We start from the raw sequence: 12,457 nt of genomic DNA, 5'->3' as shown, positions 1-12,457 counted from the left end.
TGCCACAATCCCTTCTCCTCCATTCTCCTCTCGGGATCTTGGGCACGCACGCACACGGGTCTGGTGTGAGTTTTAAGCCACCGGGGCCGGGACTCGAACAGCAGTCGACTACATGGGAGTCCAGCAACATAGCCATTACGCTAACTGCTGGTCCCCACAGTCTTATTCTTAAGGAGTTATTAATAGTTGGGGAGATAGGCGTATACATAAATTTGGAGTCAAAGCAGACACATAAAAATAGTCAAGGAAAAATACAATATTCTGACCAACCAAATATCTGATGCTTCTAGAAGTCACTGACAGAGTCAATTAGGAAAAAAAAATACACACACACACACACACACACATATGCATGAAGGTAGGACCAGCGGATGGCGTAATGGTTACATCACTGGACTCTTATGTAGTCGACTGTGGTTCCAGTCTTGGACCCGGGGGCTCAAAACTCATGCTGGGCGTGTGTGCATGCATGCCCAATATTCCAAAAGAAGAATGGAAGAGAAGGAACTGTGCCATGGCCAGCACCCCTGCGGGGGAAGATGTCTCACTTTCTATCTCTCTGTTTCTCCCGGTGAATGCATGCACCCTATAGCAAAAATATCTCTTAAAAAATAAACAAAACAACAACAACAACAAAAAAAAAACCATGAAGGAGGCTGGGGCCAGCATGTGGCATGGTGGTTAAGGTGTTTGATTGTAGTTCAAGTCTCGGACCCAGTGGTCCAGAATCTGGTGGCTTGAAAATTACATTGGGCACACGTGTACATGACCAAAACTCTTAGAGAAGACTGGAAGAAAAGAGATTGCAGCATGACCATCCTCCCCGGGGGTAATTTCTTATTTTTCTTCTGTTTCTTTCGGAGGGGGAGATTGCACAGTTTATTTTCAAATACAGAGGAGGGGGTGGGCTGGCCAGTGAACTCCATGCATCCCCTCCCTGCAATTGGCTTAATCAGTAACTTCTCTTTGCTATCACTGTCCCTCTCTTTGTCTCTTTCCTGCAAGAACACATGCCCTCTGGCAAAATCTAAAAACAGAGCAAAACATGAAGGAGGCAAAGAAGTTAGACATGTGTATTAGCTATTTCTTTTTTATTTCTTTTCTTTTCTTTTCTTTTCTTTTTGAGATTTTCGCTATAGGGCGCGTGTGCTCGCCAGACAGACAGAGACGTAGAGACAGAAAGCGAGAAATCACCCCCCGGGGGGATGGTCACGCCACAATCCCTTCTCCTCCATCCTCCTCTCGGGATCTTGGGCATGCATGCACACGCGCCCGGTGTGAGTTTTAAGCCACCGGGTCCGGGACGCGAACCACAGTTGACTACATGGGAGACATAGCCATTACGCTAACTGCTGATTCCCTTCTTTCATTTTTTTAAAGAATTATTTTATTTAACTTCATTTATTTATTTATTTATTTAAATATGACCAGAGAGGGACAGAGTGAGAGAGGAGGTGGGGGGAACGTGAGAAAGCAAGCTGCCATATTCAGGACTCAAACCGCAGTTGGCCATATGGAAGTCCAGCGCCCTTAACCACCATGCCACCTGCCAGCCCCTATATTAGCTGTTAGCTGTTTCTGTGATGTGACCTCCCGATTGTGAATGGTAAATGCTATTGTAAACAAGTCTTCTAAACATCACTTAAAAAGAAAGTACAGGCCCAGTCATGGTAATATGCACTGGTAGATGCTGTTACTTGACAGGCTGAGGCCCCACGAGAGCCCCCAGATTCAATTTCCAGCCCACTCTACAAAAGGCAGGTGTGGTGGTGTGCTGTGGTCTCAGCTACATGGCAGACTGAAGCAAGAGACTGTGACAGTGAGATCCTGCCTAAAAATCAAAGCAAAACAAAAAGCAGTACAGAGTAAACGTCACATTGCAGGGATCACAGACAAACATCTAATGAATGAAAGTTTTTTTGAAGTTCTAATTTTATGTGCCTGGGCTGTGTAACTTAGGAGATTTCCAGTGGCGTGGAGCAGAGAGTGCAGTATTTCAGGCAGCTAAGGTAGAAGTGAGATTGAAATATTTGACTCTTTTCATATTTACATCCCTACAAGTCTATGTAGGAAAAATTAATCAAAACAAAACACCCCTTGTTTTGGATCTCACCATTTACGAAGTACAGGGTTAGAATGGTTGCCTTCCCTTGGGCGTGTTCTGTAAACGCAAAAGACTGTGGTAGGGACTAGCACAGGGGCACGGAGAGAGTGCACCAGGAACATACAAAGGCAGCCATTGACTTTGCTGGGCCTTCCCAGAGGCTCTGGGGAAGGGGGAGAGGAGGTGAGGAAAGGGCAGGAGCCGTCAGGCACTGGCAGTAGGCACAGGCGGAGGGAGGAGCGGGAGAGAGAGCGAGGGCCTGGTCACGATGGCCCTGTCCACACACAGAGGAAGTTTTTTGGATTGTGTCCCAGCAGCAACTGGGAAAGTGATCAGAGGAGCTTTGAGAAGCAGGAGAGAGACACTTCAGATCTGTGTTTTCTAAATATGGCTTAGTTCCACCATAGGGGCGTTGACAGCTTGGGCAGCCCCAGGGACTGGGCATCCTGAGGAAGCTGCAGCTGGAGTTCAGGCTGGAAAAAGGGAGGGATATGAGACACATTTATGAGGAAGAAGCAGTGAGAACTGGGGAGGGAACAGCTAAAGCTTTTCCAACCTGGGCAATGGGGAGCATGGTGAGGTGGCTGACCAAAAAGGCCGGCCACTCTGCAAGCCAAGCAGTGTTGGGGAGGTGCCGGTTAATCCCAGTGCTCCAGACAAGAAAGTGGCCATTGAGTAAGAGAGCAGGGCCCTGATGACGAGAGGTGAAGACAGAGGAGCATGAGACACTGGTTTGTGTCACAGTTGAGAACTTCGCAGAGAAGCGTCCACACTGAAGGCCTGAGTCTGCTGTGGTTGGGAAGGCTGGCCCTGACTGGTGCCTGGAAACCTGGATGGCAAACAGTTGCCCACACTGATATAAAACATTTCCTAAACAGTAAGAGCGGCCACTGTGCCAAACCTGTTTGTGCGTAAGCAGTATAGGTTATGCTTGTGGTGGTTAATTTTCACTTATTAAAGTTTATTTATTTCTTCCGAGACAGAGAGTGAGATACACTCAACAGGGTCTTCATGTCACCATCCATCCCCAGCCTCAGCCAGGCCATTTCACAGACACATGTGCACACCCAGCATACAAAGAGGTTGGGGCTGGCAGGTGGCGTGGTGGTTAAAGGTGCTGGACTCCCACATGGCTGATCTCGGTTCAAGTCCCAGACCTGGCAGCTTGCTTCCTCACTTTCTCTCTCATTCTCTCTCTCTCTTTTTTTTTTTTGAGAGGTTTTTCACTATAGGGCGTGTGCGCTCGCCAGACAGACAGAGACAGAGAGACAGAAAGCGAGAAATCACCCCCCAGAGGGGATGGCCATGCCACAATCCAGTCTCCTCCATTCTCCTCTCGGGACCTTGGGCACGCACGCACATGCGCCTGGTGTGGGTTTTAAGCCACCGGGTCCAGGGCTGCCAGGTCCAGGACTCGAACTGCGGTCGACTACGTCCAGCAACATAGCCATTACGCTAACTGCTGGTTCCCCAACTTTCTCTCTCATTCTATCCCTCTATGGTCAAATAAAAATAAATAAATGGATAAAGATAAATAAAATAATTAAAGAAAAAAATTAAAAGAAAAAAAAAAAGAGAGGCTGCCAGATGTGAACCTAGAACCTTCCTGAGTGGATTCATCATCGCAGAGAAGGTTGCAGTACACTGCATCATCACTTGGCCCTGTGATGGTTAATTTCATGTGTCAATTCGGGCCACACGATGCCCAGACAGCTGGGTTAAATTTTACTTCTGGTTAAGCTTGTGAGGATGTTTCCAGAAGAGACTAGCATTGGATCCATGGGCTGAGTGAAGCAGATGAACCTCCCAAATATGGATGGGTATCAGCCAATCCACTGAGGGCCAGAACAGAGCAAAAAAGGCCCAGAAAGGTTGGACTTACTCTGTCTGACTGAGCTCAGACATAGGTCTTCTGCCTTCAGTGCTCCTGGTCCGTAACCCTTCAGATCCAAACTGTTGGATCACTGGAAAAGTCATGACGTATTTTCTTTTTCTTTTTCTTTTTTTTTTAATGAAAAAAGGCATCATGACTTTTGTGATGGCCCAACAGAACAGATATCACCAGCTCTCTCTTTTCAAACTGCACCACTGTCGTTCCTGAGTCTCCAGCTCATACATGGCCAATCAAGGAATTGCTCAGCCTCTAGAATCACATGTGCCAACGCCTTAAACTATCTCTTCCTATGCACATGTGCACGTGCACACACGTGTGCGCGCAGCCAATCCACTGAGGGCCAGAACAGAGCAAAAAAGGCCCAGAAAGGTTGGACTTACTCTGTCTGACTGAGCTCAGACATAGGTCTTCTGCCTTCAGTGCTCCTGGTCCGTAACCCTTCAGATCCAAACTGTTGGATCACTGGAAAAGTCATGACGTATTTTCTTTTTCTTTTTCTTTTTTTTTTAATGAAAAAAGGCATCATGACTTTTGTGATGGCCCAACAGAACAGATATCACCAGCTCTCTCTTTTCAAACTGCACCACTGTCGTTCCTGAGTCTCCAGCTCATACATGGCCAATCAAGGAATTGCTCAGCCTCTAGAATCACATGTGCCAACGCCTTAAACTATCTCTTCCTATGCACATGTGCACGTGCACACACGTGTGCGCGCACACACACACACACACACGACTCAGTTTCTGTGGAGAACCCTGAGTAACACAATTGTTAAATATCTGCTTCCCTTCTTAGAGTCTGGAACTGCGTACCTACTAGACAGACACGCCTACAAGACCAGCCCTTAATAAACTGAGTTGCCATAAGTCATTGCTGCAGGAATTGGGAGAGGACTCTCGGAAGCTTGTGCCCAGTTCTCTCTGGAATTCACCCCATGCATTTTTTTTCCTCTGTCAGTTTTGCTTTATCCTTTCAGTACAATAAACCTCGGCCTTGAGGGTGACTCTGTGCTAAACCCTGTGAGTCCTCCTAGTGAATCACCAAGATTGGGGGTGGCTTTGAGGACTTGACTGAGAGCATACTCAATTTCTCAAATAAGAAAATTGAGTGACTCCAAGTCAACTGGCAAAAAAAGAAAAAAAATCGAAACAGAATATATAGTTAATAATCTAGATCAAACTTCTTAAAAGCAATGGAATTCCACTATACATAGACAAATGGTAAGTAAAATGTATTTATTAATTTATTTCACTAATCAGTAAGATCCATAAGCACTTCTTTCACTCACTTTGGCATCCCCGGCACCTGACCCAATGGCTTGCACTCAGTTGGACACTTTTAACAAATATGTCATAAATAGAATTAAGTAATTTAAGTTCAGATGTATGAAATTTACTTAACAGAACACCAACTGACGAGAACAACCAAGAGAATTCAAAGGTCCCCCAAAATTCAGTTTTACAACTGGGTGAACCCTTTGGACAACAGCTGACACCACACGTTAAATTCTGCTTCTATGTGGTTCTCTTCAGAAATCAGTAGAATATCAGAAATACCTCCCTTTTTCTTACCGACTTGTCGTCTGGAAGCAGGAGTGCAATCCGACCAGGAAGGGGTTGCTGGATGCCTGCTCAAACACGTGCTTCTCTGTCTGTACCCAGTCAATGTCCTGAAATAGAACCAGGGAGTGTTAACGAGACTCCTGAACACTCCTCACGGGGATCCTGGAGAAGGGGAAGGCAAGAGAGGAAAGTCTCTTTTCTCTGCTTTCGGAAAGGCAATGCACAGAGAGGAAAAGAAATGCCCCTCAGGAAATGCGTTATTGGGACCAGAAAATGGCATAATGGTTTCATGGCTGGACTCCCCCATAGTCAACTGCAGTTCGAGTCCTGGACCCTGTAGCTTAAAAATCATGCTGGGCATGTGTGCATACATGTCCCAAATCCTGAGAGGAGAATGAAGGAGAAGGGATTACAGTGTGGCATCCCCCCTCGGGGGGGTGATTTCTCACTTTCTGTCTCTCTTTCTCCCTGTCTTTCTGGTGAGCGCACATGCCCCATAGCAAAACTCTAAGGAAAAAAGAAAAAAGGAAATGCATTATCATTATCACCATTCTTACCATCCACCCTCATCTCCATCATCATCTATCACCCCATCGCTACCACCACTGTTACCACCACCACCACCATCATAATCACCACTAATATCAGTATCATCACCATCATGACCCCATCACCATCCTCATCGCCAGCATCATCACCACCTCCACCATCAGCCTCACCACCACAGACCCGTCATCACTATCCCTGTCACCACAACCCATCGCATCACCATAACTACCATCAGTATCACCACCATGGCCATCACCATTATCATTACAATCACGAACTACCATTATTACCACCATCATCGTCACTGTGAACATTACCATGATCACTATAATCACCAGTTACCACCACTGTCATCACCAGCATGTCATCAGCATCACCAAAGCCACCAGCTCTGGTGGTGTGCTGGCCTCTGGGCCTGTCAGACACAACTCTTCACGACCGTGTGGGAAGTCAGCATTACTATCTCCATTTAAGTCATGAGAAAACGGACTGGAAGGTTCAGTAGCTTTCCCAAGACCCCACAGCTAATGAGTGATAAACCTGGGACTAAAGCCCACACATCTCTGGAACACTAGCTTGGATCACAGGACTGTTTCCCCTCAACCCCTGCTGGAGCTCAGTAAAATGTCGTAAGGTCAAAGGTTAGCTTGAGAGTCACGATGATCCACAGCTTTACTTCCATTCCAACCCCAGAAAGCAGAGATGGATGAGGTTTCCAAACCTTCCAAGGTTACCCCTCATTTAGTGGTTATGAAACGGATGTGTCCAAAATAGCATCACCTTCCTGGGAAGGTTTTGGAAACAAATGAGCAAACTCAATGAGCCAGAGAACATTTGCTCTTGTTCCTCCTCAGCTCCCTCCTCCGAGATCCTGTCTTCAGCTACGTGCTCCTCTCTTCCTCACATTCCCCAGGAATGGCTTCAAATCCCATCCTCCCCATGCAGAGGACTCCCAGCCTCACCTCTCCCTGAGCTCCAGACTCGTTCATCAACGGCTGCTCAACATTGATACTTAAACATCTCAGGCTTCAGCGCAGGCCACAAGCAGAGCCGCTTCCCAGCTCCATCTGTCCTCACCTACCAAGGCGGCTGGATCACCAGGCGCTCAGGCCGGGGATGACTGCTCCCCCATTTCTGCTCTGGACCATCCCTCATCAGCATCACCTGCTCCTGGACCTGAATGATTCATTAGCTGGAATGCCTGGGGATAGCAGGAGCCAATGGGCATGTGGCAACAGAGAACTTGAAATTGTTCTTCAGGCCATGTAAAAACCATATCCAAGAGCCAGAAACTTAGTGAGGATTAAGGAAGTGGAGGGTGATGGGATGCTATGGGCCTGATTCAGGGAGAAGAAGCTGCCACCCCAGGAGGGAGACCTAGTGCAGGATCCATGAAGTGGAGGACTGAATGGCTCATACCAGCTTGGCTCCCAACCACCACAGTGGGGCTGCCTGGGGACACCAGGAACAGGGCAAGGGAGCCAAAGGTAGTAGTCGCTGCTCGGACGAGCACAGCAAGCCCATTGAGACCATTTGTAAGGAATGGCTTGGCAAGTCTGATGTCCATAGATTGGACTTGGTGCTATGAGACACAAAGGTCTCTCCCCTCACACACACACATGTGCACACACATGTGCATGCACATACACACCTACCCACACAAACACACAAGCATATGCCACATACATGCATATTCTACTGCTCAACAACTCCTAGAGTCACGCTCTTCTCAAGGGATGATCTAAAAGTTCCCACCTCTGTATCTTGGCCATCAAGCCCTTTCCACTACATGTTCTGCAGCGTTGGCTGCACCTTAAACACAGGAGCTCCCTTCAGAGGTTTCCACTCCAGTATGGGTGATTGATTATGAATACATGGGAGTGCAAACACTGACATTCCTTGTGGTCAGAAAGCCAGTGGACAATCTGAAGATGCCAAGAGAACAAAACCAAAGCGGTAACTATTTTAAATGCCTTTTTTCTCAGGGTTCTGAAAACTTGGTATCATACATTCTATCAACCCTCCAGTTGCCCAGTGTTCTGGAAAAGGGGTTTGAAATCCTCTTATGGTGCCACTGGTCAGCAGAGGAGCAGGGCACCACACCCCTCAGACCCTGTTTCTTCAGCTATAAGACATCACTGCCTTCTTGTGGGTTCAGCACCCAGGGATGTTGGGCCAGCTGGACTGTGTGTGCACTGCACACATGAACCCTTTCAGAAGATCAGGCAAAGGTTCAAATCTAGCACAGGCTCTGCCCTCCAAGCCTTGAGCTCGGCTGCAGGGAAAGGGAGCCCTCTCATGGCTTATTGACTCAAGAACCAATCACCTTATATGCTAGCTGCAGCTTACCCACTGCATTATAGTTGTCTATGCAGTGACAGGTGCACCTTGGGTAAAAAAGTTCCCCTCAGGAAGTTTCCATTCCAGTTCAAGTGATCAGTATATGGCAGTGCAAACACCTATGTTCTCTGCTCCTAAGAGATATCACCCAGATTCAGGCATAAAATCAAAAGATCAAAAGTATTTAAGGCCAATAGCACATGAAAAGATACTCAACATCACTAATCATTAGAGAAATGCAAATCAAAATCACAATGAGATATCGCTACACACACATTAGGGTGGCAATAAAAAAAAAGAAAAATGGAAAATAACAAGTGTTGCAAAGGATGTGCAGAAATTGGAACCCTTATGCTGGTGAAAATAAAAAGGAGTACAATTTTTGTAGAAAACAGTTGGGCAGGTCTTCAAGTGAAACTAAGAATTACCATACAGTTTAGCAATTCCACTCGTGAGTATGTGCTCAGAAGAACTGAAAACAGGCTCAAATACTTGGTCACAAATGTCTGCAGTAGTACTAGTCACAATAGCCAAAAGGTGGAAACAAGACAAAGTCCCATCAATAGACAAATAGATTTAAAAAAAAAAAAATGACCTATCTCTACAGTGGAATATTACTCAGCCATAGAAAGGAATGTAGTTCTGAAACTTGCCACAATGTGAATGAACCGCTGAGTGAAAGAAGCCAGATACGAAGGGTCACATAATATATGATTCCACTGATGTTAAATATTCAGAGTGGGTAAATCCGTACGAACAGAGAGCAGGCTGGTAGTTGCCAGGGGACGGTGTTAGGAGAGAAGGGGGTAATGGATCTCTGTTTGGGTTGGTGAGAATGATCTGGAACTAGATAGAACTGATAACTGCACAACAGTATACTGCAGTGTACTAAATGCCATGAAACTGTACATCTTAAAATGGTTAAAATGGCCAATTTTATGCTATGTGTATTTGATTACAATTAAAAGAAAAACATAGATGAAGTCAGAATTAAAATTCCAAGAAACCACTGAACCTATGACTTTAATGTCTACTGCCGAAACAAGAAGCGTCACTACATGGAGCTATAACAGCTCAGAACTTCCGCAAAGCTGTTTGTGAGGTCCGCTGAGCCCAGCTGGGGTGCCTTTCTTTCCACCCTACTGCCCACAGTGGTCAGGTCAACTGGAAGGGGTTTCTTAACAGCAGTAACGATAGACTCAAACCCAATTATTTTGATTTTGCAACATACAAGTCTGTGAATATAAGACTAAGACTCTCACTGCACGATTCATTTCACAAAAGCCCACAGTATTTATTGCAGCCTTCAAGTGACGTCTGACACGGGCAAGTCTCCCAGGGGCCCTTGTGCGGCTGTGGGGAGAAGCGGCACTTACTTCATCATCATGGACCAGCTCCTTCTTCACCACCTTCATGGCATAGATCTGATCGTTCTTCTTTAACCTCACCAAGAGGACCTTGGCGTAGCTCCCACGCCCAATGACCCTGATTAGGTCGAAGTCCTGCAGCCCGAGCCCCTGAGAGATTTTGATTCCATCCATGCCATCGATAACTGGCTTAAGGTCCTAGGGTGGTAGGACAAAACCAGAGGAAGTGAAAAGAGAGTCAGAGAATTAGGCATTATTCCAGGCAATTGCAACAAGGACCTGCCCGCCAGAGCTCAGAGCACCACAATTCAGTCTCGACTATGCCCTAAAACATTCTACCCAATCTGCATCTAAACCAGGATATGAAAACAAAGGACAAAGGCTGTGAGCTTCGGAGGAAGGAGCCAGAAAATCAAACGCTCTTCATTTCCACAGACTGTGGCTACGGTCACAAGTCACACGTGGCCCCTCTGTGAGCAATGAGGGACACCCAGGGCCCCCACCCCAGCAGGTTGCGCTGAGGAGATGGGTGCAGGGGGACATGCTCCAGGGTCATCTAGGTTGGGGCCTGGGCATAAAGCACAACCAGCTAATGTGTGCCAGGACCCACTAAGCCACCAGGCAAAATTGGAAATGCGCCCTGGAAGAGAAGGACAGTTCATTTAGAACAAGAGCTTCCTCCTGTGAATTACCTCTGCCAAGTTATCTGTGGTAGAAAGAGGAGGTACTACGTGAGGTGCTGTTCTCTCAAGGGTTCTGTGTTCTAAGTGCTTCTGGTTCATTCCAGATGCAGAATGGCCAGGGAGAAAAACAGAGCCCAGAGGAGGACATTCGTGGGTCACTTTGGGAAGGTGTGGGCCACAGAAGTGGGGGTTTTATGACCAGTGGTTAGGAACACCAGCAAGCGCTGTTTCCCTTGCTCAGGATCATTCCCCAGAGCTGGCTGCAGGTGTGAGGCCGCAGACATGAACTTCTTGGTCCAAGTCTGGGGGAGGATTTGGAAGGGCGAAGAGGGCTTGCCAGGCCAGGAAGACCAAAGAAGGCGAATGAAGGCAGGCTTTTATACAGATGAAATTGAACAAAAACTGCAGCTCAGAAGACAGCTCCTGGACCTGCTCTGCCATTGGGTAGAAGATACCAACCCAAAAGCCCCGGGGAATTCATGAACAATGGGTCTGAAGCAAGAACCTTCTCCTAGATGTCCACAATGACCTTGTGGAAGGTCAGTGACAATTCCCTGACACAGCTAGTTCATATTTAAATTCCCATAATTTCTGCAGAAATGAGCAAATGAACTTTTAAAAAGGACACTGGAAACATCAACGAGCTTTTCACACTCACCTCAGAATCATCTTTAATGTTGTCATGTTTCCGAGTTGAAGAAATATAAGCAACTAGTAAAGCAGGAGGAGAAAAAAGGCCATTACAGGTGTGTCAGGAATGTGGCCCAGAGGGCAGCAACCCCATGGGTCTGCCTTCCTCTGCAGGGACGCTGCAGCCTAGGCCAAGGCAGTGGTGCTCAGGACAAATCTACGGAGCAGCCATGTCACACTCTACATTAGCGACTCATGAAAACATAGCTTCCTGGGCCCTACCCAGAGCCACTGACTCTGAAGAGGGGGCGGGCCCGGGAACCTGCATTTTGCTTCTAGTGGTTCATCCAGAAGAATCCAGCATAAATACTGGTCTGGCCTTCCAGACTCTGTCTTAAGAGTGAGTGGATGGACGGATGGATGGGCCTATGAGTTCATGCATGAATGGATGGAAGAATGGGCAGCTGTTAGGAGTCTCTCTCTCTCTAAATTATTAGTGTTATTTATTTAGTCTAAGAATTGTCTCTGGGAATGGCCCCAGCCAAGCTTTGTTTGAGACAATTAGCCAGTGCCAGTCAATGAGTACTATACAAATGTAGGAATAGGAATGTAATGTATGCGTTTGAAGGAAGATGCAGGGGGTGAGGGGCCTGGGGGACACAGAGGTGTTATTTATTCTGAGGAAACAGATTATAATTACTTTCTTCTGGAACCTTTTTTTCTTAGGGTGAGGGTGAGGAAAACATCTGGTCCCCCTTCATCCCCTTTACCTCCAGAGCAGCTGGTGCATGAGTGTGTGTGTATGTGTGTGTCTGTGTGTGCTTGCACAAATGCATGTGTGTGTGTAAGTCATTTAAAAGCCTCTGTCATGGGGCCAGCAGGTGGCATAGTGGTTAAGTACTGAACTCCCAAATGGCCAACTGTGGTTTGAGTCCCAGACTCAGAGGCTTGAAACTGATACTGGGTCCCCAGATAGGTTCCAAAATTGCACCTCTGAACAACCCTAGTATGAAGTCTTAAGCCAACGCCTTGCACAGTCAGCGGCTGACTATGTTGGGTACAGATTGCTGCACCTCCATGGGCTGTGCAGGTGAGTGACAGGAATTTCTTTTGTGTCGGGAACCAGCAGTTAGCGTAATGGCTATGTCGCTGGATTCCCACGTAGTCGACCACGGTTCGCGTCCCGGACCCGGTGGCTTAAAACTCATGCCGGGCGCATGTGCGTGCGTGCCCAAGATCCCAAGAGGAGAATGGAAGAGAAGGGACTGCGGCGTGACCATCCCCCCTGGGGGGTGATTTCTCGCTTTCTGTCTCTATGTCTCTCTCTG

The 12,457-nt window shown here is 47.1% G+C and overlaps 1 protein-coding gene across 1 annotated transcript in view; it reads right to left on the bottom strand.

Annotated features, from left to right (window-relative positions):
• Positions 1 to 12,457, bottom strand: part of PRKCZ (protein kinase C zeta) — a gene marked incomplete at its 5' end in the record, with an annotated part of 158,851 nt that overhangs the window by 37,798 nt on the left and 108,596 nt on the right. Inside the window, 3 exon segments of the mRNA XM_014592755.2 lie at positions 5,570 to 5,667; positions 9,826 to 10,014; positions 11,158 to 11,210. Coding sequence (XP_014448241.1) covers positions 5,570 to 5,667; positions 9,826 to 10,014; positions 11,158 to 11,210 — 340 coding nt within the window.

Source organism: Tupaia chinensis, unplaced genomic scaffold (genome assembly GCF_000334495.1).
Source record: "Tupaia chinensis unplaced genomic scaffold, TupChi_1.0 Scaffold138464_1, whole genome shotgun sequence".
NCBI lineage: Eukaryota > Metazoa > Chordata > Mammalia > Scandentia > Tupaiidae > Tupaia > Tupaia belangeri.
Note: the sequence above shows the minus strand (reverse complement) of the source record. Positions and strands in the feature narration are given on the sequence as shown.